Source organism: Nelusetta ayraudi, unplaced genomic scaffold (assembly GCF_046127955.1).
Source record: "Nelusetta ayraudi isolate G7.1 ecotype Tasmania unplaced genomic scaffold, CSIRO-AGI_Nayr_v1 ptg000071l, whole genome shotgun sequence".
NCBI classification, from domain to species: domain Eukaryota; kingdom Metazoa; phylum Chordata; class Actinopteri; order Tetraodontiformes; family Monacanthidae; genus Nelusetta; species Nelusetta ayraudi.
In genome coordinates this window covers 5,000,456-5,027,985 of record NW_027466121.1, presented here as the reverse complement: position 1 = coordinate 5,027,985, position 27,530 = coordinate 5,000,456, and the positions used below count along the sequence as shown (strand labels likewise).

Genomic DNA, 27,530 nt, shown 5'->3' with positions numbered 1-27,530 from the left:
TCCACACTACAGCATCTCTAGTCACATCTTTGTTGATTGAAGCATTGAAGCACAGTATCTTTTCTTTTTTCCACAATTATTATGAATTCATGATTGGCTGGATGGATTTTGTTCGTAGGGAAACAAGACACTCAAAGATAGAAATGTAATTTCACCCTGACCTTAAGTGAGTATAGAACATGTATAATATAAGGGTTTATTATCAATATCAACTTTGGTTTAAAAAAAAAAACCAAAAAAAACCAAACAAACCAAACTCTCCACTAATTCAATGGTGACAGGCCGACTGTTATGAGGTCACAGTGAAAATGTTCAATAAACACCAACAGCTACAGTAACATTTGGAATAATACGAATCCAGGTATCTGCTTAGTGCCACTCCTATGTGAGTAATGATCTCACCCTGTGCCCTCCTCCCCCCCATAATAAATATTTCTAACCACGCCACTGCATGCTGACTCATTGTAAGTACGTATAGTTTTATTTGTTCGTTTACAGTCCTACAAAGTCTTAGCGATTGCTCGGCATCAATTGGGCAAACAACTTGCTGACAGGTGACACCCGTCTGAACACGTAGCGCTGTCCGGGGGGCGGGGGGGAGTCTTCACACAGAGGACTTGTTGAAACTCGGTCACACCATCAGCCCATTGTCGGCTTCCGGCGTCACACAACAACAACAACAACATTTTCCCGCTCACTAAGCGTCGTGTGGAGCTTCGAAATGAGTGGCTTGGCGTGGATGCGGTCGCCGCAGTTGAGATGTCACCCGCTGTTGACCAGACGGAGAATGTTTTTTTCTCTCTCTCTCTCTCTCTCTCTCTCTCTCCTTGCCTTCCCCTTTGGTCGTTGCTGTTCTGACGTCAGTGTGAGCCACGATGAACCTGACAACATGCATATAAAAGCCGGGCTGAAAAGGCAGCCACTCTGGTGCTTCAATGCTCCAGCTGCTTTGCCCGCAAGATCCCCGAGGAGACCGAGATGCGTGCCGCACTGAGTCTTGCGCCAATCACGCTGCTGCAGCTGACCTTCCTCACCGCACTGCATGGTAGGAGCCCGTCTGTCACGTACAGGGAGACAGTAGTCATTCTGACCAGAAATGTTCTAATAGTTGTTTTTGGAGAGGTAAACATGTAAAGTTTTGAAACGATGCTATTTCCGGTGTCAGTGGCTTAAAAGTGACATTTCCTTTATGCTGTTCCAGGTGCTAAATGGACATACAACGGTGAGTCTTTCTGTGTTTATCCTGACGGGTGGTAGATATCTTCACATCCAAGGACAATGTTTATTGCATTTGCATAAGGCAGCATAGTTAACAGACTCTAGATTTGATGGATGGTCTTGAAATGGTTTAGCATTTAATGTTAATGTCATTTGACCTCCAAACTAACGCCCTATCATATTGAATTAATGTAATTTAAAAAAAAAAAAAAAAAAAAAAAAAAAAAAAGTTACAGTCTCTGCACTTTTTTGCTGACTGCCTTTGTCTCATGCCTTAAGGAGTGCGGCTAGTGACTCTTTGAAAAGTCACTGACTATCTCTTACATAAACTGTGCTCAGAGCATGACCTCTTGTCTTGGTGCCACTGCTTCTTAAGATCTGTTGCATTCTGGAACTAAATGTGAAATAGAATGTGAAGGTAAGAAAGGCCACACAAAACAAAGTCATTTGATTAAATGTAACAGAAAAAAAAATCACCAACAAAAACATATGAGAAATTATATTAAATTAAATGTTATTTTATAATTGTAGTTATATAATAAAATAATAATAAATCACCCCTATATTTTAATATAACACTTTAGCACTACAAAAAAATAACACATTCACCTATTAGTACCTTGAATAAATTACATTATAATTAGAACATTTTAAAACTATGATAACATAAAATATTAGAAGTAGCCATCATTTAAAGGTTTGACATGACAACAAAGATGAGATGTAGTGGAAAAACTAAAATCTCAGATCTTTTCTTTTATTATCAATTGCAGTCAAACTCTGCAGAGGCCTCGATATTGTAGTCAGTAGTTTCAATGGCCAGTTGCACTCTCAGCTGAACCTGACTCATACCATTTATCTTCACCTCAGCACTCCACCCTCTGGCTGAGGACAGAAATGGCCAACTGTAACATGGGGCAGAAATGAAATAAATGTTGTTGCTTTCCCACAGTGAGGCTAGCTCACAAAGACAAATCAACCCAGTGGTGTTTACATGACTGAAACCATCCCATAAATCTTATTTAATATCTGCTTAACATTTGGATATTACAAAAAAAAAACCCACTGAGTCATGGATTGTATGGCAAAGTCTGTTTAAGGGCTACCAAAGCCTGCTGCAAACCATTATTTAAAGGGCAGGCTAGGTCTAATTAAAGGAGCAAATTAAGTAAACACAGAATTATTGCAGTCATCGTTGTAACTATTTCTGCAATGAGCTTATTTGCCCTGGTTTGACCTCTAAGTTCTGGCCCAAACAACTCTCCACGCATTTCACAACCTTAATGGACAACTTCTGGCACGTCTCTTAGAGTCAGTCCACATTGGTCTGGAGAATGACAGTTGTGTTTGAGGCTGGGTCATTCATATGCAATCATCTGGCATCCAATGAAAAGTTTTCATTTATTTTTTTTATTTTTTTGATTGAATTCAATTATATTGCTCACTTTGTATGCCCGTTGCTGAGAGGCTGTCATGGCACTTGCTGTCCTGCCAAGGCATGCTGAGAGGTTGATCTGAGTTTATTCATTTAGTGTACAGAAGCAAGAAATTAAGAGCATCCTGTTTTCACCCCCTTTTGCCTCCGTTGACGTGACCGTTCTTTCATTTTTTTGCCTTGCATTATTCCTAAAGGCAGTTTGCCTCATTGCCTTTGCAGACATGTCATTGAGACACAATCGTGCAGCTGCGGTCGCTTTGTAAATAGCACGATTGGAACTGCGAATGCAGCCATTTTCAGTGTCCTGAGCTTTGTGGAGAACCTCTCATTTTAAAAAAAGACAACATTCTCATTGACTTTCCAGCAACGAACACTCCGCCTGCTTCGGAGAAGGGAAGGAGCAGAAGAACATGGGACTGTGCCCAGATAATAGCACTTTGATTGCAATAGCACGGCATATTTAGCATGTCTGGCTAAGTTAGGGTCATCCTTTGGGAATTCTCTCTTTTTTAACAAGACTGCGGTTGACTTTTAACAAGTGAAAGAACTAAAAATATAAAATGCTGTCATGCAACGTCTCCCTTAAGATGTAACAGTGAATATGAAGGATCACTGCACAGCAATAAATAAATAAATAAATACAAGTTAGAGTGGGTTGAATCGATTCTAATTTCCATTAATGTTGCAGGTATGAACGGACAGGACCACTGGTATGAACATTATCCATACTGTGGTGGAGCGTTCCAGTCTCCAATAGACATCAACTCGGATCTACTGAAGTTTGACCCAACCTTACGTCCAATTGAAGTTCACAACTACAATCTGTCGCCCAGTGAGCAGCTCACCCTTGGAAATAATGGACATTCTGGTAAGTATATGTCATCATGTTAATGAGAACAATTAAAGGTCATATTATTCAGAATTCACTTTTGTTAAGTAGTTATTTGTATCTCTATCCCTTCATTTGACTCCCAGAAATGAGAAAAGTCACTCCTTATTTGGTATGTTTTACTTTGAAAAATCTGGCAATAGCCTTTTGTGATGTCACGTCACTGATACCTCTTGGTTATTAACAACACTCTTAGCCTGTTTTTTTTTTTTTTTTTTTTTTTTTACTGTCACACTAAAACCTTGTCTTTTTGTCACAATTCAAAATAAAAAGGCACAACCAAACATCAGTTTGAGTAGCAAGCTGTAAACAAAGGGCTAAATAGGCTGTTTTCTGGTGACCCAACCAGTTTTCACCCTTTAAAAAAAAATATATAACATATATGTTAAAGCCTGTCCTGCTGGACAACAGGTACAATGAATATAGGTTACGTTTGTATATAAAGCTTATTGCGTCAGAGGCAGCAAAGCAGGCTAAGTGTTCACAATGTTTTGGGATGCATTAAGACCTTAACTAAAAGTGTCTCTCATTAGTGCATCTGTTCATTAGAACTAGTCAGAGGAGTCTCTTCTTGAGTCTGAGGCTTAATTTCTTGGTCATCCAAAAAGAGATGATGTGTAGTTACTCAGCCGCAGCAATTTTCTGTAATGACTCTCTTATTATCTTAACTACTCTCAGAATGAATGAGCTCCACCTTTAGCCGTGGATGTATGAGCAAAGACATGTCTTGGGCTCTGTCTGCGATGCATCAAGACACAAGTTGAATGTCTGATATTCGCAGGGCTCAAATGCTCAGGGCAGAAACAAGTATGTTCATGTGCCACAGAATGAAATATGTTGTTGACTTATAATTTTAAGAGAAAGAGTTTCATTGAGACAAAAAGGTGTGGCACAGTGCAATAATCTGCAGCCTAACAGACAGTTACATAGTAAACACATTGTGTGCAGTGTCTTTCCTGTGCGGGTGAGGGTTTGGTTTGGGCACTAGCAATGTCAGGTTTAGCAGTTGGCCACTGACTGAGCGCCAACACCAGACAAATGCTTATGCGTGCATGCCCGTTAGGCCTCAATGCCACAAGTTGAGTGACATCATCCGCGTCACGCCTGTCTGAAATGAGCTGACAGTGGGTTTTCACATGCAAACATTCATCATACGCTGACAGACAAGTCGAAATTGCTCCTGCGTCACGCCGTCGTAATGTATTATAGATAGCCTCGCAGCTTTTGCAGTGAACGCCTTTGACAGTGCAGCCACACTGACTTCCGCCATGCAGTTAAAGAGGATGATTCTTGACCCCGCTAATGACAAGTGAAATAATTCCAACCATGCCCTGTTACGTCTGGCGGGTTTTCATTTCTCCCGTTCTACAGTTCAACTCTCGCTGCCCTCAAAGATGTACATCTCCGGCCTGCCTCATCACTACATTGCAGCTCAACTCCACTTTCACTGGGGCTCCGCCAACAAACCAGGCGCCGAACACACACTCGACGGTGAACAGGCTGTAGCAGAGGTAAACACAGCTAACAGTGGTGTTTTTTTTGTTTTTTTTTAATTCTCTGGAATGAGTGTATTGCAAAATTGCTTTTCAGACTCACGTAACACTTGACACGAAATGTCGTCAGTGTTCAAAAGCAGCAGTTAAAATGAACTGCACAGAACCATTAAAAATCAACAATAAATGTATGAAAGGGAAGTCAAAGAGGGATGTATTAGTATGAAATAACATCCCTTCAATGTTGCTGCCCTTTTTTTCTTTTCATTTCTTAACTTATGTTGATGCTAGTTAAGTATTCTGGGTATTTTTTTTTTTTTTTGGCATCCAACAACATGCCTCTCATAAGACAGTTGAGTAAATACTTGATGATTTTACCATGTGGCATTTTACTGGCAGTGGAATGGGAACCACTGATGTACCCTAGAGGCTTCAAGGCGCTGCTGAGGATTGGAGAAAAACCTGCATCTGCATATTACTGCTCCATTTTCAGACATTGCGTGAAACAGGGAGCTGCCATCCACTTGTTAGACAGTTTTAAAGGTCTCGCTGTGCATGTCCCGCCTTTTATTGGCTAACTTTAATGTAGGAACTTTTGCTTATATAAAGCACTTGTATTTTAAGAGGCAAAGATACTTATATACAAGAATTCGAGCGTTTAGAGTTTATGCTGTTGAAATTATGAGGCGGCCGTTCTTTTTTTGAAGGCATTCTTGTGCCTATCATATAAAAATGTCTGTTGCATACACTCAGTCATTTTAGCTTTATTATTCACAGTATGACAGTATGTCATATGCTGGTGAGGTTTAAGGAGATTAGGGTTTCAGACCATAATATGCTCTGGTTTTTAACCACCTCTGGGAAGGAGAAGCTCTCTCTGCTATTCAATGTTTCAACGTACTGTAAGGAGTTCTCACAGACTAGTTTGTCTGCTGTACTTTGGTACTCAAAGTTAAACAGACTAATGTTTTCAAGTGCGAGTCTCTTTATTACATAAACAAAAATAGGAGTGTGTTTATACGTTTCGGTACAATGTGAATTACAGTTCGCACAAACTGTAATGGCTAGCGAACGACCTGTGTGCTTTCTTGTGAACCATGCATCACCAGCAGCATGGCCACATGTGAGGTACTGTGGTTTGACCCTGCTTTCAGAGTGGACACGTCAAGAGCGTTCAGCTTCCTAAGTCTTTCCAGACTGCACGACCAAAGTTCCACGAAGGCATGTTGTTTAGAGTAGGTCGAATGATGTTGAAATTAAACATTTCCCAAGAATAGCCTTACCAAGATGCCTTAGTTGGTCCAGAAAAAAAATGTTTGAGGATATGTCGACAACAGACTTGCACGAGACATGTTTACAGCACAAAATATACTGTGTATGCCTGTTTTAAATTGGACTTTATCAAAATCACAACAACTAAGTCCACTGGCCATTAACATCCCAACAGTCCTACTTTACATATGGTTTTATTATTAGTTAATTAACACTTATAAATTATGGTTTTATTATATCCCTGCAGTGACTTTAGAACCTTTCTTTTCATTACATTTTTTTTTGTCATATCAATTTCTGTGGATATTCTGTCTCCAATTCATTTGGCATCTACAAAAACTGTTTATGTTCAAAGGTCAAATGTCAAGATGACCGCCACAAGATTTTTTTCTCAAAATGATGTTATTGTTCCAACGAATGACGTCAGGCCCAATATAAATTCCAGGGATTCCAGTGATAGCCGTGTCTCATAATCATGTCTATGAATTATTTCAAATTCAAGTTAAGAAGAGGATTAGGTTAGAGGCAAGCATATGATTTGTCAGGGTGACCCCTGACGAGGACAACAGAAAAGAAAACAAAATGAAGAGAGTTCAACAGTTTGCCGAAAAACCACTCTGCATGCCTGGCCGCCGTTGTTTTTTGTCCTGGCTATGAAACATTGTGTTCCATCTGTTCTCCACACAACTCTATGTCATTCTTGTTTTGTTGTCTCGTGAGGATCTTGATTTATTTCCTGTCACATTTTTCTTCGTCTCTCACAGCTGCACGTTGTGCATTACAACGCGGACATGTATTACAGTTTGTCCAAGGCTGTGGACAAATCCGACGGTCTTGCAGTGCTGGGTGTGTTAATTGAGGTGAGGCATTGGACACTAGTCACAGTGACTGTGAGTTTCCTGAAAGTAGCAGCAGCAGCAGCAGAATCTAATTGCAATTGTCATATAGATTGGAGAGTTCAATCCAGCCTTTGAGCATATCCTGAAGTTCCTTAACAACATTAAGTACAGAGGTAAGTTTCACGTGGTACTTGTTTTTCAGACATAAACTACTACCACTAGATCATAAACGACTTTGACCTTATTTTGTCCTGACTCAGATCAAAAAGTGCAGATTCCCGGTTTCAACATAAGAGCGCTGCTCCCCAGTCGTTTGGACGAATATTACCGCTACGACGGGTCGCTGACAACGCCTCCATGCTATCCCAGCGTTCTTTGGACGCTCTTCAGGAGTCCCGTCACAATATCACGCAAACAGGTGCCTTGACAGGATGCGATCCTGCAGCCGTTTCATAATCAGACTCATTTTGGGCTGCTCTCACGCTATCATGCTTTTTGTTTTGTTGTTTGTTGATAGTACCTGTCTCTGGCAACAACCCTTTATGCCACTGAGGTTCAGGAGTTTTCCGCAGTACCTCTTGTGGACAACTTCAGGAAGCCGCAGCCCGCAGACGACCGAGTCGTACTGGCATCCTTTAAGTCGGGTAAGTACAGTCTTCGGACCAAGGCTGCTTTAGTGTAAGTCATGTGTGTAAGATCGCATGCACAGATTGGCCTCCGCAACCCAGGTTTCAACATTGCATGTGCATTTCTATCTTGGCACAGCATGAAGCTCCCTCACTTTTTATTGCGTCGCCTTCTTGCAGTTGGACTTGCTTGTTGATGTCTTAAATTGTTGTCCATCGATTGTTTTTTGATGAGCTTGTTTGGTGATGTAGGTCAGTGTGTAAGACTTGACAGCATCTTCATTGTCAACCTAAACTTGCCTGCAGCACTTATATATTATATGTCTTTAAAGACTGGCTTTTATGTGGTCGAGATGTTTACCACGTCGTCCGAGATATTGTCCTCAAGTGGTATGAATGTGCATGTTTTCCTCATTTTCAAAGCTTCCCTACTACTGTGCTTCTTTAATTGCACGTGTCGTGACCTGGCACCTTTGAAGTCGCTTCTATTTACAACACCGATCGCTTGCGCTTTTGGTTTATCACGACAGGAAGAGCTGTTGCATGCTTGCTGTGAAGGCTCGTACTCCGCCTGGGTCAGGGAATGAGCTGGGATTGCTTAACGAGCTGTGATTGGCTGTGTGTCTGAAGCAGGCAGAGGGCTGCTGGGTATTCCCACAGTCACATCTCCACAGACCAGGAAGCAAATAGTCCAGCAGCTGCTGGTCGGAGACCTGGCCGACTTGGCTGATGAGAGACTATATCAGCTCCTACCTGGTGGCAAAGAGAACCTCCATACCGGCAAGAAGAAAAACGTCAGAAACAAGTCTAAACATCTCACGTACAATAAAACCACCTTGAAGAAGAACCAGGCCAACAACTCTTTGGCGAAGTCAGGGCTGGCTACTGGTGCCCTGTGTTACGTCTCGATAGAGCAGAAGGTTCATCATCAGCTCATGCAGTCCCACGCTGAGGCCCAGTTGATTCAGTCTCTCAGAGATGCTGTTTTCCCTGAACTCAACCTCAGGAGTTACATGGACTGTAAGTCAGACCTAGCGCTCCCCACCATCAGGCACATTCTTCAGGCACGGCCGCCAACAGACGAAATGTTGGAGCTGGATCGCTCTCTGACAAGAGCCTTGACCAAGCAGAGGAAGTCTCCCACAGCTGTCAAGCCAGTTGTGCCGGAGAGAAAAAATGGCGGTCTTTCCCCAAATTTTGTTCCCAAGAAACCACACAGCCGGGGTTATCCACATCCTTGGCTTTTGCCAATGGAGTGGGAAGACTAGTGGGATTCCTGCCGTAGTTCTAGACTACAAAAGTTAAGTCACTCTCTATAAAGGATGCCAGTCGTCCGTCCCACAAGGCAAGGCAACTCCCTGGATATTCTTGACCAGCAGCTCTCTCGCAAATGTATTTATTTTAAAACTATTTAAAGCTATTTTCATGCGTATGCACTAATATTTTATTTAAAAAGGGAAAATATTATAAGTTAATGAAGTAGAAATACGAAATAAAATATAAACTCATGCAATTTCACTCAACAGCTACCAAGTGTCTACAAAAATTTCTGTAATTTCTTACCATTTATATTCAATGTTCCAAATGCTTTTTGCAATAAGTCATGGCGCAGCTACTGTACATATGAAACTATTTTCAATAAACGCTTTTTTCATCAAACAAAGATGCCAAACTCAAGACCCATCCATTTCATATTTGCAACTGACATGATAGGGAAGTCGGCCCCTGAATTTTGGGCTGCTCAAGTTTGCTTGACAGATCTTGTTCAAGTTCAATCTTGGTCATTAAGGTTTGAAAATTGTTTTTCTTAACCTTTCCTGTCACTTTGCTCTCTACGTGTTCAGCTGTTTCATCCCTGCATGGTGCCAAACCATTGGTGTCTGTTTCTGTACAACTTTCATTTTATCCGTGCTCTTTCTTTCTTTCTTTCTCTTCTTCTATTTTCTTTCTTTTGTATCTCAGCTGACCTTTCTTGGATAAACTCTGGTATGTTGCTTTTCGTATTTTTCCTTGTTGTGTTCTATATGTCTTCATTAGCAACATCAAGGCATCGTTACTTTGTTGGCCATGAAATGCTAGGTTTCAATTTAAAAAAATGAAAAGCAACATTGTTGTAAAAACTAACATTTTTCCTTTTTCAACATTTCATAATCAAAGCCTTTTTAACAAAATATTAAATACAGCAATAATTAAATCATTACATTGCATTTTTTTATTTGACAAACATGTGACCCAAACTGACCCCAAAATGTACATAAAACTAAACTAAACTAAACTAACTTTTGTAAGTAATGGAAATACACACTCATCTTCATAGCCCAAATAAAAGCAAACACTGAAGATACAACTCAAATCGTTGCTCACTCCTTTCTGCTTCTGTTGCTTCATGCTCTGCAGGTTTGTTGATTCCCATTCTGGTGGGTTCTGCTTTGGGACTTGTTCTTATTATCTCTTTAATTTGCTGTCTATTAAGGCAGACAAGGTAAGCAAGAGGGAAACAACCATGAATGACATTCAACAATTATGCTTGTTGAACGTATGCTTGTTAGATAATATGTGTTCAATGTGATATTAGTCAAACTCAACATCAACAAATGATTAGTTAATTTCAAAAGGGTCGTATACATGAAAAAAAAAAAACAACAACAACGAGGGCTCAAATATCTTTAAATTAGTTGCGACTAGAAGAACAATCAGTTCTTGTTGTCCAATCTTCACTTCTACTTTTTTCATTTGTTCTATGTAATTTGGTTACGGTGTGCTGTAGGTGAGAGGAGTTCAAGGTGGAGGTGGGATTACATTAGTGATCAGCTCTTTGCACCTTCTTGTTTGCTATGATGATGGAGAGGTTGACAGATGTCGGTGTACAGGAATTTTCATGGAATATGATGTTTGCAGATGACATTATGATCTGTTGCAAGAGCAAGGAACAAGCTGAAGATAAATCTAGAAAGGTGGAACACTGTTCAAGGGAGCATTTCATGTTGGTAGACAAAGCCACAGCAACTAAATAACAATAATAATTACTATTACTGTTATGGCGCTTTTCGGGTCACCCAAAGTCGCCAGACAGAGAATGAAAGATATTTAAAATCGCAAGCAAGATAGTTGGGATATGAAGAGTGGAGAGAGATTGTGCATGTGTCCGTAGAAGACTACTGAAGTTGGAACTGACAGGCTAGAGGATGTATGGATGTGGTGAAAGAAGACATAGAGTAATTTAGTGTAGAAGATGATGCAGAGAAGAGGGTTAGATGGAGGCAGATGATTGGCATTGGCCACCCATGAAGGAAACAGTCCAAAGGAGAATAAGGAGGAACCGCAGACAACAACAAATACCCTTTTCCGTTTCTAGTTATAAAGAGGTCAGCTGCAAGTGGAAAGGTAATGCATCCCCAATCGTGAAAAAATGTCAAAGTAATAAAAAGAAATTCAAAGGTACAGCTAAAAAGCGTAATCCCATGTTTTGCCCACATATTGTGAAACTTGTGGTAAACTTGGTGTTATATTTAAATAAAACATAAATATGTTCAGAAGATTAAATGGTGATGTGTCAAAATTCATTCTGACTTTCTTTTTTTTATAGAGCCACTGAACAACACAACAAAGATAAAGCTGGATACAGCATTGGTGACAGAGACGAATACGGCTCCACCGTATGACTCATCGCTCTGGACCTTACTTCAAAAGAGCACCGAGTTGCAATGAGACCATTAGACTCTTGTCCCTTCTCGTCCCTCAATCTGTATTTGTGAAATTGTTTTAGACATCTAAAAGGCTTGAGTAGATGACATTATAATATTTGGATGGAGCTGCGGGTTTTCAGGCGGCATTCTGTCCTGTTCTCTCCCCCAGGCCACAGTCTAGACATTCTAGACGCATCGGATGTACTGTACATGCTGAACAGCTGAGATCTCACTCTGAGCTGGAGAAGTTTTTTGATCCCCCTTCATTTATCCGACGTGGTGCGGTGACTTTTGTGAAGTACTTCACAGAAGCTTCCAGGCAACAACTGCCAAGGCTTGAGCTCGACCGGTGGTATTCTCAGGTCAAGTAAAATCACAGTGCCCATTCCTTTACTGGCAGAGTGGAAAGTTCTACCACAGTGCAAACAATAGGAGTATAGGACTGGACAGACATCCTTGATGGTGGTGTGGCCTGAGAGGGAGGGGCGACACCACATTTCGCCAAGCCTGTAGTTAGAGTCGCTTTATGGATTTTATAATAAAAGGGCACTTGGCTCTTGTGCAAAGACAAAATCACACAGTTCCTCCCCTGTGAATAATTCAGAGAGAAAAAAAAGCCTTTGTATTTTGTGAATGCACGTGGGACGACCCCTCACTCCTTTCCCCCATTCTGGTCACATGACTAACTGCCCAGTACTCCAGAGAGCCCCTCAGTTTGCCCTGTGTTTGCCTGCGCACATAACTTCAGGACTGCTGGAGAGTCACCGTTTTTGTCCGAGGGTTTTCTACTCAGCCACTGCATTGTCTTTTCTTTTTCTTTTTTTTCTTTTTTTTAAATGTGAACAATACTTACATTTATTTTGGTTTATTTTAGATATCACTGAGTATACGGTTAGAGTGCAGTACAATATTTGCATGTGTGTGATGAAAAAGGAGGCCACTGTAAGATGAAAGTTAAGAAATACAGGAGGGTTGCACAGGTTCACCTGCTCCACAATGGTCTCATGGCATATATGCTGACGAAATATATGATAATCAGTCAATCTCCTACTGTAGGTTTCATTACTCTTATGTTCACATCACATTGTTATGATCTTATTGTAAATGTGAATGTTTAAATGTGTGTAAATGTGATTTCATGCGGTTACCATGTGTTTATGTGTGAATAAGTGCAATAATAAGAGTAAACATATTGTTTCTAAGTACTGTTTTACTGTTGTTTTTATTACCTTAGAGCAGGAATCATCCATCCATCCAGTCACCAGTTCATCGCAGGGCCACATTGAGACAAACAACCATTTGCATTTACATACACATCTACAGACAATTTAGAGTTTCCAATTCACCTTACATGATATATGTTTTTAGACTGTGGGAGGAAGCTGGAGAGAACTCATGCAGACATGGGGAGAACATGTTCCACACTCCACTAAGAAAGGTCCCAGGCCCGGAATCAAACCCACGACCTTCTTTTGAGGCAGCAGCGTTAACCACTGTGCCAACATGTCACCCAAGCAGGGATCAATTGTAATTTATTCTGACCATATTAAAAAAAAAAAAAAAAAAAAAAGGAAAGGAAATCTCTTTTAACGGCAAAATGTTCACATTATTAGTTATTGTAGTTCTCATTATCTGAAAACAGGTTAACGTCTTTGAGTTTGATGACAACAGAAGTCAGACAACACTCCCATCTACTGGATACTCGTCACATTAATTTATCTTCTTCTTCTTTTTTTTTGTTGGGTTGGATATACGCTGCCCTGCGATGAACTGGCGACTTGTCCAGGGTGTCCCCTGCCTTCGCCCTAAGACAGCTGGGATAGGCTCCAGCAGACCCCCGTGACCCTGAGCTCGGGACTAAGCGGGTATGGAAAATTAATGAATGAATGAATGAATGGATATACGCTTGCAACAGTCTCAAGTACGGTGGCCGGCCGGAACTGATGCGCGATGCAACGTTTCATGACGAACACTAGAAAACGTTGCATCATGATTAACCTTTCCCTTCCCTTCCCACGTCACTAGCACGTTGACTGCAGTACAGCCGACTAAGCTGAATTACGACAACACTTTTCTGTTTTTCCAAATTGTACCGGAAGGGGTTTTTGAGTTTATTTAAACAAAGTGAAGTAAAATCGACGCTGTAAATGAAGTAAATTCCGTCTTGCATGGTATATGCAGCACCGAGGGCATTCGTTTTGTAGGTTCCATCACAATGTACAAGCAGCCTGTACTGAGGAATAGACGCACACTCCTCGAGAGAGCAGAGAAGTTCATCTCTGACATTTATTTTACTGACTGCAATCTAAGAGGACGGTAAGCATTTTCTCAATGTAGCGTTAAATCAAATTAAATTTCTCATAGTGTCTAGGCTTGTAAATATAAAGTTTTAGCCTAAAATGTCCGGAAATTATTGCTTTATTTATAAACAAATTATTGTTTGGTAAAGGTAAATTCCGAGCGCGCATGCCGCAGCCCAGCAGTTAACAGGAAGTGCACAATTCTTGTTCTTCTTGTTCTTCTTGTTCTTCTTGTTCTTCTTGTTCTTCTTGTTGTCCTTGTTGTCCTTCTTCTTCTTCCTCACAAAAAGCTAGTGTTATTATTCCTAAAATGGGATCAAGTGCTTTCAAAAGAAACAACCCTAAAATATATTTAAAAAACAAAACAAAACACGAAATTCCTGGTTGCTGGACTAATTACGGTGACATTACAGTGTGTAACAGTCCATCCATCCATTTATGGTCGAAATGGATGAGTGGTTCTTCTGGACTCAGGGTCACACTGGTGCTGGAGCATATCCCACCTGTGTCAGTGTGAAGGCATGGTCACACACTGGAAACGTCGCCAGTTTATCACTGGGAAAACAGTGAAACAAACAACAATTCACATTTACACTCATCCCTATTTGCAGTTGTACCGTTGGCAATTGGCATAATTTGAACATTCATTTGATTATAGATGGAAACAAAACTAACTGGAAATAACTCAGGCAGGCACAGGGAGACTGTGCAAACTCCAGGCTGAGAATCTAATCTAACTTCTTAACATTGAAGTTCCAAAATATTCTAAGTCCAAGACAACATAGAGGAAACTGTGAAGCTTTGAAGTCTTTAAAATACTCTGTAGACAGTTAATTTGCACTCTCCTTGCCGCTTGCCACACATAGAGACCAATGTCCTTCTAGGTGGGATCTTTTGTTTGAGTTTATCAGTGACAAAACCAGTAAGCCGTGTGACTCCTACTGGCTGCACCTTTGATACTGAAATGAAAGCAACAGTTACTCATTATGAGAACACCAGAGTGCGAAATGCCATTTCTGACTGCTATTGGCAACAATTTAGTATCTGCAGTCTGCAGCCACTGTACTACTACTGTAGCGGAAATCTAACTACAAAAAGTGCCACACACATACTGATGTGTACATTACATTTTCAAAAAACATTTCAAACTCCAACAAAAGCCAGCTCTAATAAAGACTTCAAAACAAGCTTACACAAATGGACAAATACTAGTGGTGTGACCAAAAGCCATTGACTCGACACACACAGAGACACGGTTGAAAAACTGTGTGACTTCCTGTGTTTCTCATTTCCTGACACTGATCAGCCGTCTACCAAATATGGCCTGCATGCGAATTTGTAGCACCCATCCCCACAGTTGTGCAGATAACTTATAGCAACCATAGTGTCTACCATACGCACAAGCTCACGTTTACGCACAAAAAAAATGAAAGTAGATGATTTATGGGACGGTGGTTTGGCAATATGTTGTTTTGTTTTCTGCATGGAGGCCAGAAACAAACATATGTGATATGCATATCCCACCCAAGGTGGGTGAAAAAAATATGGCTACTCACCCCGTTCTGAGACACTTACTTCCAGTACCTGTTTGGTCCACAAGGAGGCGTACATGTATTTTCCACAAGCCTGTACGGTGTTTAATAAATATAATAATAATAATAATAAAAAAGAACAGTTACCTGTATATTAAGTTTCATAGAACATACTCTGTACTTTAGCTTCTAATTCAGCTCTGTGTTATGCATGACAACAGATTTGTATAACATATAAGACTTTTGAAGACAATATTCATTTCTTTGTAGTCTTTATGGAGAGTCCTGGCCCCTTGAGTCCATCACCTCCTTCCTATCCCCCAAACGAATCCCCTTTGCGGAAGCTTCTCAGCAGAAATTTCTACCTTATAAACTGGGTGAATCATTTGGACCAACGTAAGTCATTAAGTCAGATTTTTGTCACAGTTTCTTCACATTTGAATCTGTGTTGTGGCAGTAACGTAACCCACGTGTCCGTTAAAGGTGGTGGACCTGTTGGTTTAAAGTGACCCTGAGAATCCCAGAATCCTGGAGAGGAAAAGAGGTCCATCTTCTGTGGGAAAGCGATGGCGAGGCCATGGTTTGGAAAGACGAACAGCCCTTTCAGGTTTGTTAGAATTTTGTTTTAAAAAGAATGTTATTGAATTCTATTCACATTCATCGTGTGATAACATCAGGCATGCACTGTACATTTTTTAGGGCCTGACCAAAGAAGGTGAAAAGACAAGTTACATCCTGTCTGAGTGTCTAAGAGACGAGGAGCCACACAGGTCTGTTCACTTAAACTGAAGATCTTCTCACCTTAAGAAACAAGGCAATTCTTTAAAGATGTTCATATTTTTCCTTGTTGTTTGCTTAGTCTCATCCTTTATGTGGAGGTTGCCTGTAATACACTTTCTGGAGCCGGCCAAGGGTCCATGATTGCAGCCCCGGATCCAAACAGGAAGTTTTCCGTGCAAAAGGCTGAGCTGGTGGTTTTTAGCCGGCAAGTGCGGGAACTGCTTACCGACTTCGAGATGCTGATAGACACTGTGAAAGTACGGCCAACGATACCACGCTCTTAATCTGCATTCCCATTTTACTGTCATTAAAACATGAACGTCCCACACAGGAACTGGGTGAGGGAGAGCAGCGAGGCTACCAGGCTCTCTTCACCATCAACGAGATGGTGAACCTCTGTGACCCGTCTGACCCCGGCTCCTTCCCCAAGGCTCGCGCTCGCGCCAACGCATTCTTCAGCCAGCGGAATGGAGACAGTCAGCATACAGTGCACGCTATGGGCCACTGCCACATAGACTCAGGTCTGTTGTAGAAGGGGATTCTGCAGTTGTTGCTTTTAAGATCCACTATTATGCAAAACTTCTGCCTCAGTGCTTTTTTAACTGTGTCGTGTTTGAAGCCACCAAAAACTACAAAAGTTGATTTTCTTTCTTCTTTTCTGGTGTACTTTCCTGTAGGTTCTGACTAAAATGCTCAATTTTGAAAAAGCGGTCTTTTGATACATTACAGAGGACATTAAACGCTCACAGATGCCACTGCCAGCTTACTGACGGCATCCCCAGGCAAATGTTGCTGACCGTTTCATAATATTCCCTTCTTTTTTCCCCCAATTGTTTGTTTTAAAAATGTGAACATAATGGACCATCCGTTTTACCAGGAAGCTAAAACCCAGTGCTATAAACAGAGGATTTTCCTGTTTTTCTGGGCATCTAACGATTTTCCATATTGAAACGTGCCGCTGTGCTCCACCGTACTCCAGGATAATCATCAGAATTGGACATTTACGATAACTGCAAAATGTCATATTCCACATTTCCTCCAGGATAAAGACCAAAGAAAAGGGGACAAACTCTTGTAATGTTTCAGTTTCTGTCGAATGAGTCCACAATTACTTGTGTGTCTGCAGCTTGGCTGTGGCCGTACGAGGAGACCATTCGTAAATGTGGGAGAAGCTGGGTGACAGTTGTCCGCTTGATGGAGAAAAACCCAGACTTTATTTTTGCCTGTTCCCAGGTAAATTCCCTCGTAAGGGGGGAAAAAAAAAGAAGATATTTTTACTCTCAAGATTTTAATGTCCTTTCTGAGCTTTTTTTTTTTTTCCTGTACCTTGTTTCAGGCCCAGCAGTTTCACTGGGTGAAGAGCTGGTATCCAGGTCTCTTCTCCCAGATTCAACACTATGTCAAGAAAGGCCAATTTATTCCAGTGGGAGGAACGTGGGTAGAAATGGTAAAATCAGACTCTGGAAATCATTCACTTCGCATTTTGTTCATTTAGTGTTGTAATTTGAGTTTGTGATGATGCAAATATATCAAGTGGCAGGTTTGTTTTGTCCTTGTTTGCCTGTCAGGATGGCAACCTGCCCTCCGGAGAGTCCATGGTCCGCCAGTTCTTGGAAGGCCAACGCTTTTTCAACCAGGAATTTGGCATCCACTGCAAAGAGGTTGACATTCCTACAGAACCGAAATAGACTTGGCACTGCTATATTTATGTATACTGTTTCACCATAAAAGTCTATTTATATATGTATGTCTGCCTGGCTCTTCCCAGTTCTGGCTTCCAGATACATTCGGCTACTCAGCCCAACTCCCTCAAATTATGCGTGGCTGCGGAATCTCCAACTTCCTCACACAGAAGCTCAGCTGGAACCTGGTCAACACCTTTCCAGTGAGTGAGGCACCTGAGAGGATATGATATAATCTAAACTTACATTTCCATTGAAACTCTCAATTTTTCTTTCTCTTCTCTGTCTCTCAAAGAGCAATACGTTCTTCTGGGAAGGTCTGGATGGCTCCAAAGTGCTGACACACTTCCCACCTGGAGACTCCTACGGAATGCAGGGCAAGGTTAACGATGTGAGTATTTTTTCTTTCTGTTTGGTGTGTTTTGTGTGTTGGTGAAGTTTTAGGTCTATTTTCTAATCTATTAGAAATTCTATTTCTATCTAATTCTATTTCGATTCTATTTTCTTATCTAATTCTATTTTCTTGCGGCTATCTCTGCCTACAGCTGGTGAAATCTGTGAGGAACAATAAAGACAAAGGCAGAGCCAATCACAGCGCGATGCTGTTTGGACATGGCGATGGAGGCGGCGGCCCGACTCAGCTGATGATTGACAGACTTCAGCGGGTTCAGGATACGGACGGACTCCCGAAGTCAGTTGCTGTCTCCCACTTCACCTCAGTATTGCTCAGTCACAGTGACCAAGCCCACACTGTTGAGGAAGCACATCCTCTTCCCAAAGAGAAATGACTCATGAGATTTTACATTGGCGTTATGGGATTTTGGCGATGATGTTTCGTGTGTGTCACAAGCGTGCAGATGTTGAGCTCACTCTCTGACGCTTCAACAGGATATGACTGAGATCCACTGATGTCATTGGGGTGTTAAAAGTTGACGTTGAGGTCAGAACACTCACCACAAATGTCGGTGGTCGTATCCGTCTCAATGTCTTTGGTCTCCCGCAGGGTCCAGCTGTCCAGCCCAGACAAGTTCTTCTCCCAGCTCTGGGCTGACTCAGCTCTGCTCTGCACATGGGCCGGAGAACTTTTCCTGGAGCTGCACAACGGCACGTACACAACGCAGGCAGAGGTAGAACCAAAAAAAAGTCTGAAATAATCAAATGGTATTTATTTATTTATTTATTTATTTATGGCTATAGGTACAAAGTAACTGTATTTTTAAGACGTGCTTTTTGAATCCTTTAATTTTGAATAAATATTTCTAGCATTTTTTGAAACAACAATGAACATCAGATGATGAATAAAACGGAGCAAAGGTTTTGTTTTTTTTTATCAAAAAGTCAATGGAGCAGTAGCATTGAAACAGCGATGATGAATTGGTTTGCTCTGCAGTGACGTCTCTCTGTGCAGATCAAATTGGGCAACCGCCAGTGTGAGGCACTGCTGCATGACATCGAGATCGCCAGCAGTCTGGCGCTATGCCGGGATGCAAATTTCCAGTATCCTGTGGAAAAACTGCAGACACTCTGGAGGTGCAGATTTACTTATTAAAGGACGTGAATTTAAACAAAAATGGGTGTATTTGCCATTTTTTATATATATATTTATATATGTATATATATATACATACATATATGTATGTATTTTTTTTGTATCCTCAGGCTTCTTCTTCTGAACCAGTTCCATGACGTGATCCCCGGCTCCTGTATTGAGATGGTTGTGGAGGACGCGCTCAGGTATTATGAAGGTATTTCTTTTTACTTGTTTCTTATTTGACACTGAAGCGTGTTGCTGCCATACTATAAAAAAAAAAAATTATAATATTTTTAAGTTATGACATGAGACTATCACAACATTTTGTGATTGGGAAATTTTCATGTTACTTCGTGAGAACAAATCAAAACTGACCGAAACGAGGCAAGCAAAGGCACTGTGCTAGACCGCCTCTTCATGCGTCTCCAACTGAACTGACTTGTCTCACTGAGTTGCTGCTACTTTGCCATGACTCTCAATGTGGATTCGCCACTGTCAAAACGGCATGCATCTCAAAATCCTCCTCAAAGTACACATACTGATAATAATGCCATAAACGGTGTTGACTCAGTTCAGGTTCTCGCGATGTCTCAAACCAAGCTTAAAGTACAGTCATTCGTGACGGTGAGCCTTTCACTTTCACAAAGTAATGTGATAGTTTCAGGAAAATTTCTCACTCAACAATGTAGAACTTTCACATACTTGCGCGATACTGAGCCTTTTCTTTTATTTTTTTAGCATGGCAGCGATACACTCGATTTCACAATTCAATTCACATCATTTGTCTGTCAGACATCCGTCGTGACGGCGCTGGTCTGCTGCGTGACGCCCTCCGAGTCCTGGGGTCGAAGGGCACCTCTGCGGCCTTGTTCAACTCTTTGCCGTGGGAGCGGACTGAAGTCGTCCAGACACAAGATGGCGCCGGTCCTTCTCGTCTCGGTGCGTTTTGTCATATTCTGTGGCTATAAAGGCATGAAGTGTATAACTCTGACTCATCAATTGCACCCACACTCTATGTGCAGCTCTGGTGAGGGTTCCCAGCGTTGGTTTGGCTCCTGTCAAAGAGACGCAGCCTGTGACTCCAGTCTCCGTCACTGCTCAGGTTGGAGCGAGCACCTCCATCCAGGCGATTTATGGCGCGCCAGTGAATTACGATTTGCTGCCGATTTAACTTTGAAATGGTGCGTGTGTCGTCACAGGATGACGGCACAGTCGTCATGGAGAACGGGATTTTGAGGACGGTCGTTAACAGAGACGGCACGCTGGCGTCGCTGTCTTTGGTCAATGTGAGCAGGTACTGAAGGAACCCCGTGTGTGCCAAGCCGTTTGAAGACTAACATCACGTATCGTGAGGCACCGCACGTCAAATAAATGCTTTTAAATGCGTTTAACACTTGCCCTGCTTTCAGAGAGGCCGTCCCTGACAGCTGCCACGGCAACCAGTTTGTCATGTTTGACGACGTCCCTCTGTACTGGGATGCTTGGGATGTCATGGATTACCATCTTCAGACAAGGTATCTGCCGTCCGTCGCGGGCACTGTTTTGCTGTCGCAGCGCTGCGAACCCTCAAACCTCACCGCAGAACTGAACCCGACCTCACAGAAAGCCGGTGCAAGACGTGCTGCAGCCCGCACGCGTGCTTTCCTCCAGTGAGCTCCGAGGCGTCGTCAGCTGCTCCCTGAGGATCAGCGATAAGAGCACCATCACGCAGGAGATCATCATGGACGCCGCGTGCCCTTACCTCAAGTTCAACACAGAGGTACTTTAGGCCATGAACTGAAATTAATTTTCCTGTTTAAAGGTCCAGTGTGTCATATTTGGCTTGATTTGTGTTTATATACATGGCAAGGGTCTTGCTCCCAGTTAGCTGCCATCTTGCACGCACCACCATATTCCTAAGGAAGCCTGGTATGGACAATCCAGCTGCCTGACAGCGGGTTTAGGGTGACTGTTGAAGGTGACTGAAGGTGGACGAGGTATCCAGGTTTGGGTGTGCAGGCCACCGTAGCTCACTTGCAAGCTCAGGAGGGGGAGAGAGAATTAAAGACTCTAAATCTAAAATGTGACCACTTGATTTCGCTGTTTCTTCTTCAAAATCTCCAAATATTACGCGCTTGACCTTTAAATGTGCACAATAACCCATTAGAACGCGCGTTGCATCCTTTTGACCTCAGGTGGCCTGGGCGGAGTCTCACAAGTTCCTCAAGGTGGAGTTTCCTGTGCGAGTGCACAGCCTCAACGCGACATATGAGATCCAGTTTGGCCACCTGCAGAGACCCACGCACAGGAACACCTCATGGGACTGGGCCAGATACGAGGTGCAGCAGTGTGCCTTTGCGTCAGCCGTTCGTTTGTACTGCGCACACCGTCTCCCCGCCCCTTGAAATATTTCTCATGTGGTTGTTGTGGACAGGTTTGGGGTCATAAATGGGCAGATTTGTCCGAGCACAACTTCGGAGTCGCCCTGCTGAACGATTGCAAATATGGCTACTCAGGCTACAAGAACATCATGACGCTGTCTCTGTGAGTTTCCCCACACTATTTTCCAAACTATTTGCCTCGATTGCCTGACAATACATCAACATACTAACAATGGTCAAAACATTGATTCTCATCCTCACTGATGGTCATGTCAGTGATTTGGCAGAGGTGGTTTAATGGCGGGATGCAAGCTTAAAGTAGCATCTGCAGGCTGACTGACTAACAGGCTTCACTGAAATCTGGCATGAATGTTGTGGCATACATTTTGTTTATGTGTAATGAATAGATTTTTAGCTCTTTTTACTCCACATTTGCACTGTTGTGGAAAAAAAGAGCAACATTGTTTTGTGTTGAAATAAATGCACCGCTTTGTTGGAAGCGTCACTGTGGAAACACGCAAGTTGGAACCTGGCTTTTTTTAAAATTATTATGACGTGTTCTAAAAAAATGGCTTCATTTCTTAGGCTGCGGGCACCCAAGTCCCCGGATGCCAATGCCGACATGGGGACTCACCATTTCACCTATGCCATTATGCCTCATACAGGTATGAATGTAACGTTTTAATCAATCAATCAATCAATCAGTTTTTAAGTAATCATAAAGTTCTTAACATGACTTAGGTTTATGACGCTTCCTCTCTGTGCTGACACAGGATCCTTCCAGGAGGCTGCGGTCATCCAGCACGCCTACAACCTCAACTTCCCTCTGCGGTCGGTCCAGTGTGATACTGACTGCGCCCCCTGGAGTGCGTTCTCTGTCAGCAGCGCGGCGGTCATCCTTGAGACAGTCAAACAGGTATCTAAATATAAACAGTTAGAGACGTAACGACGTAATCCACTCAGCCCATTAATTAGCTGCTTGTTCCATTCACCCTGCAGGCTGAGGATGGAAAGGGAGCGATCGTGGCCCGGCTTTATGAGTCACATGGAAGCAGCGTGACCGCAACCCTACGCACAACACTTCCTATAAATGAAGTCTGCTTGTAAGTTTATTTTTGGATTTCGTGGCTGCATTGTGTTATTCTTGTGGTGTCTTTGGGAACAACTCGTGTTATTCTCTTATCCAGCTGCGATCTATTGGAGAGACGTGACCCCAGTCGAGTGGCACATGTGACATCGGAGGGAATCATCCTTCACTTTAACCCATTCCAGATCGTCTCGCTTCTTCTCATCTTATGACCGACGTGGAAATAAACCGGGGCCTGGATGTTGAAGTCAATCATGAATTAAAAGGGTGAAAACATTTAAGATGAACGCAGATAGATGGAACCACAGAGTGGGGGAGTAGGAGGAAACGAAAGTCATAACTTAATCCAAGGAAAACTCAGTATTACATGGCAAGTCAAATGAAGTGTGGTCAGTGCGTAGATGGATCTATAAATCTATAAACGCTGTGCAGTGCTCACGAAAAGAAATACTCAAGAGATGTACAGTGATAGAGTTGAAATCAAGCAACTGCACACAATGTTTTTGTTAATTAATAAAAGTGTTTATTAAAAATGGTAATAAAAATATAAACGAGCCAATTTTGTCCAGTGGTTCTTCAGTTTTTGATTCCTTTGCCACTCTGTCTGGTCAGTCTTCCGCTCTTCCTTTGTGTCACTGCATGAAGGAAACCAGGAAAAATCAAAACTTCTGTTTCATTGGCAGAATGAAAATGAGTTTGCCGTGACTGAACGCCCTGGTCTCACCTGCAGCCTTAGGCTCCACACTGCTGCTGCTGCTCTTCCTCCTACGTGCAGATCTCGTCTTCGTCATAGTCACTTCTTTTTTTCTCCTTTTAGACCCCACTTCCTCCAAGGGAACTTCCTTTTCAGACTTTGGTGATTTGGTCACAGATTCCTGTTTGAGCAGCTTTTTCCTTGCTGCGTTAGAACGACCCCTGGCAACCTTAAAAGGACAAATAAACATAAATGAAGAGTAATGTTTGGAATTTATTTTTTTGTATATCAATGGCACATAGTATAATTTATGTTTTCTGATGTATGTAAAGGTACTTGCTACACCGCATGCTAAAACATGCATTTCTTTAAATCACAGGGTGCTGACGCCTCACAGAAGTTAGTGGCAACAGCCAACAGCAGGTGTCAGTTATTTTCATTTTCAGACTCTAACTACCTTGTGAACACTAACAATACATCCCTTTTAGCAGGAGGTCTGAATCAGTGAAACCAGTACCAGTACGTTACCTTTATTAGTACAGTAAATAAAACACTACTTCTTACATTTTTCTTGCCTGTGTAGTCATGGTCTTCTTCTTTCTTCACTCTCTTTTTTGCCTTTGGCGACTTGGCGTCTATTTTGTGGGGAAGATGAAGGTTACAATGTTTCTCAGCTACTTGGGGTGAATGCAAATCATCACATACCTTTTGGCACCAAGGGACCTGGATCTCCCTGCAATTGAAAGAGTTTAAATTAATGTCTGTGATCTATCTAAATTCAGTTTAAAATGTATTTTGTTTTTTGTTGAAAACATACTTTAAACCACATAGTTCTTCCATTGTGGTCACGAACGCTTTTCATTCCATCCACGTAGTAGCACTGCAGCCACGCCTCAAAGCCGGAGTAGTCTGACTTCTGTGGGTCGTAGCCTTTTCCTCCTGACGAGGTGAACACAGGAGATTTTTCACCATGTGGGAACAATGCCTTTCAGCTCAGTGCAAATTAAGCTGAGGCGAAAGCTGGAAGACCCACCCAGGCTCACCACCTCCAGAGGTACTGTGTGACACAGTCGGAGCAGGTCAGCCGCTTGTTCTTTCACTTTCTTCTGTTTCGCTTTGTTTGAAGTCTGTTAAACACAAAACAGAAAGAAATGTTGTTTGGAAGAAAAACAGGAGACTGTCTGATGAGCCGTCTGTGGTTGTTGTTCTTTTAACCTTTACGCCCAAGATCTCGTGTTTCACAGGCTTTTCATGATCATCTTCTGACTCAAGACCTTCCAGCACAGTCCTAGCAGTCACAAAGGGAGGGATGTTCAACCTAAAAAAAAATAAATAAAAATAAATTCCAAATCGAAACTCCTTGTTTTGTGGAACAACGGGCTCATTTTCTCAAAATCGTTGCACTGAGGGGAAAACAACCGAGAAATGAAAGAGAGCTTTTCATTTCATACCTGAGGGGAACACTTAGCCGCTGCTCAGTTTAAGTTCTTTAACAATAGCCTGGCCTTGATTATTGTTTTAGACTACTTGCATTTTCTTTTTGCGGCCTCTCTGCTGCAGGGACTTTGTTTTCTTTCTTTTAATTGAGGGTGAGGCTGAGGGCACTCCAAATTCTAACTGGATATTTGATGATATAAAGAGTGTGAGACCTGAGATCAAGTACCAATCCATACCAGTATAAATAATACATCAGGTCACCTCACTGCTGGGAAGCCACTCAGATCATTTTCTCCCAATTGTAACCTGATGCAGCAGAGTCAACTCAAGGAAACTCTGACTTGAGGCCACAAATTTTATTTTTATTTTATTTTTATTTTCGTGACCGTCTTGCAACAGCAATTTCATACCCATTTTGATCATTTTTGTTGCTTTTTTAAGTTGTCAAGTACAGTTTGTGTAAGTCACCTGAAAAGGATTTCAGCCCTGAGGTAGTTGCCGATCCCGTTGAAGTACTTCTGATTGAGCAGAACTTCACAGATCGGCCGGTCGAAGGCGTGGTCCGACAGGTGTGAAATGACGTTCTCCCTGTGGAAAAAAGAACACATCTGCGGGTGAGTGAGGTGATGTCTGTGAGACAGCTGAACCAGTGACGCTCCAGTTTTGGCACAGCTAACCTGAAGCCTTTGTACTCTGTCAGGACGCAGGGTCCTCTGCTCGGCTGCCACACCCCGCCGGGATGCCAGCTACCGAACCTGCGCGCGTCCACGAAGCTCAGCACTCTGCAGGGCTTCTCACTGGAGTAAAAACGCAGGTGGGCGTGCTTGGGAAGCTCATCCTCTGTAGTGAATTTGAAAAACCCAGACATTCCGAAGCGGAACACTATGTCCATGGGCTGGTCCGCCTGTCCGGCCTTCTGCCGACGTGCTGGCTCGTCACTCTTCACGGGGGTCAGCGTGAGCTTCACTTCCTTCCCCCTGGATGTGGCTGTGATGCGGTACGCCTCGCAGGTGAAGGGCACATCTGAGCTCTTGCTGACTTCCGACTTTATGACCGCACCAGTGAAAATGACTCCGCTGCACATTTTGTGAACGTAAATGCTGGCCATGTGGAGCTCCGGTCCCTCAGGCATTTTGTCTGAACAAATGGGGCACCTGGGGAGGAAAATCATAGCAAGCTTTGATTGGATAGAAATCAATTTCCTGGTCCAAACAGGCAGCGTGGGCAGTGTTTGGTTTTGGCAGCCTTAATAAATTACCATTAATGATATTTTATTAATGATTGACGATCTAAGGCCACTGTTTGCTTTCATAATCAAGTATATGATGTATTTTTTAACAATTTGCAAAGTATTGTTATAAATGCCAGAATTCCCAAAACTTTTAAAATGGTTCTGAAGTGGAATTTAGGGCACAGTGCGTCTATGTTTCAGGTTTTTAATGCTGCTCATTAACCTGACTTGGCAGAATAACAGTTCTTTCAGATGTATTCATGTATCCCTCTGGGAAATAAACCAAATAAAACATAATCAAACTGAAATGGAATGTGAAACTTCTATGTTTATCCCTTCTAAATCTCACAAATCACTTTTTTTCAACCATCAATCAGTAACTACTTAAGATGCCCGAAAGATAATCTTGTCAATGAGGTGAAGAATGTTTCTGGTAGGCGTGTTCTTGCAAGAGGTTTGCCTCGCAGGCATCCAGAATCAGATTCCCCTACATTGAGGCAGATTGGTTCTCTGGGTCAATGGCAGAGACTCTCTTTCTCTCCCGACTCTTGTTCAGACTAGTCAGAGAATGTAAAATCATTTTATGGATTTAAAAAAAAAAAAAAAAAAATTAAATGGAATAACATGTTGAGTGGAACTTTAAGATAAACTTGCAGAGGTTTGTAATTATTTTGTCACAGCTAATATTACGCCGAATGGGTCATCGATCCAACACAAAATTTCATTGCAAGACTTCAATACATTTAGTTAATTTGAGTACACATTGCCCAAGTTTCACCGTGCTTTCGCCCCCTTACACCCAAGCATAAAAGCGCAGTGGGTTTGTTTTTTCCTACCGTAGATCCAGGCTAATTCAAGTTAAGAAGCGCATTCTACGGATGCATGCATTTAAAAAATATAAATAATAAATCAATGAATAAATAATCACTGGGTCACTGCTTTGCATGAAGAGACACATGTCTTTCAAGAGTAACTCCATGCAGCGGCAAAGAGCAGATTAATCAATAACGCACGAAAACGCCTCTGCAGATATCGTCCAACTTACTCGATCCAGGAAATAGACTGCACCGGTGGAAACGCAGTTACGGCATTCAGGACGATCAGTGACAACAGCGGGGATGGTGGAGCGTCTGGAGACCCTCTGGTAGTATCAATCGAACCGTATTGTGCAGGTACACCAGGCACCACATGGGTTTCACAACAAGTCGTTACCGAACATGTTTTGTAACGTCCCACCATTCATGCGCTGATGTCGCGAGATCTGATCTCGACACGCTAACTACGCATTGCTGCACGCCGCTGTGATTGACTTCAACGTAGCTGACACGTTGGAACATTTATTTTCAGAACAGTACAAAAAAATATTTTAGATCCATTCACAACATAAAAAGTAAATGTTTTCACGTGGTGCATGCTGGGATATGTGGGCGTGGCT

At 42.2% G+C, this 27,530-nt stretch overlaps 3 protein-coding genes across 7 annotated transcripts; 2 read left to right on the top strand and 1 right to left on the bottom strand.

Annotated features, from left to right (window-relative positions):
• The first annotated feature begins 865 nt into the window (after nt 1-865).
• Nucleotides 866-12,663, top strand: LOC142899112 (carbonic anhydrase 12-like). Of its 4 annotated transcripts, XM_076042571.1 has the most exons (11): nt 868-1,045; nt 1,202-1,222; nt 3,345-3,524; nt 4,917-5,056; nt 7,075-7,170; nt 7,259-7,322; nt 7,410-7,567; nt 7,667-7,793; nt 9,738-9,761; nt 10,173-10,257; nt 11,362-12,663. In XM_076042571.1, exons 1-11 carry the CDS (start codon nt 979-981, stop codon nt 11,435-11,437), a joined length of 1,038 nt encoding a protein of 345 aa, XP_075898686.1. In that variant the 5' UTR covers nt 868-978; the 3' UTR covers nt 11,438-12,663. The 4 variants fall into 4 exon arrangements, with proteins under 4 accessions (XP_075898685.1, XP_075898684.1, XP_075898686.1 ...); XM_076042570.1 differs by lacking the exons at nt 9,738-9,761; nt 10,173-10,257; nt 11,362-12,663 and adding an exon at nt 8,409-9,628 and having other exon boundaries at nt 866-1,045; XM_076042569.1 differs by lacking the exons at nt 9,738-9,761; nt 10,173-10,257; nt 11,362-12,663 and adding an exon at nt 8,406-9,628 and having other exon boundaries at nt 866-1,045.
• Nucleotides 12,664-13,459: 796 nt separating this feature from the next.
• Nucleotides 13,460-23,287, top strand: LOC142899111 (alpha-mannosidase 2C1-like). Its single transcript, XM_076042568.1, has 26 exons — nt 13,460-13,777; nt 15,564-15,689; nt 15,777-15,900; nt 15,993-16,063; nt 16,153-16,330; nt 16,405-16,594; nt 17,200-17,306; nt 17,410-17,520; nt 17,642-17,734; nt 17,842-17,958; nt 18,051-18,146; nt 18,301-18,446; nt 18,759-18,882; nt 19,164-19,285; nt 19,415-19,500; nt 20,079-20,225; nt 20,309-20,388; nt 20,486-20,580; nt 20,696-20,800; nt 20,889-21,045; nt 21,461-21,604; nt 21,700-21,809; nt 22,232-22,311; nt 22,420-22,562; nt 22,646-22,749; nt 22,834-23,287. The coding sequence occupies exons 1-26, from the start codon at nt 13,677-13,679 to the stop codon at nt 22,943-22,945; spliced, it is 3,069 nt and encodes a 1,022-aa protein (XP_075898683.1). The 5' UTR covers nt 13,460-13,676; the 3' UTR covers nt 22,946-23,287.
• LOC142899114 (endonuclease 8-like 1) lies at nt 23,234-27,484 on the bottom strand. 2 transcript variants are annotated; one of them, XM_076042573.1, is made up of 10 exons: nt 27,141-27,484; nt 25,542-26,018; nt 25,333-25,452; nt 24,643-24,745; nt 24,461-24,554; nt 24,245-24,366; nt 24,133-24,160; nt 23,992-24,062; nt 23,458-23,656; nt 23,234-23,368 (listed from the first exon to the last, which is right to left on the bottom strand). In XM_076042573.1, the coding sequence occupies exons 1-10, from the start codon at nt 27,332-27,334 to the stop codon at nt 23,310-23,312; spliced, it is 1,467 nt and encodes a 488-aa protein (XP_075898688.1). In that variant the 5' UTR covers nt 27,335-27,484; the 3' UTR covers nt 23,234-23,309. The 2 variants fall into 2 exon arrangements, with proteins under 2 accessions (XP_075898688.1, XP_075898689.1); XM_076042574.1 differs by having other exon boundaries at nt 24,643-24,715.
• Between the last annotated feature and the right edge of the window lie 46 nt (nt 27,485-27,530).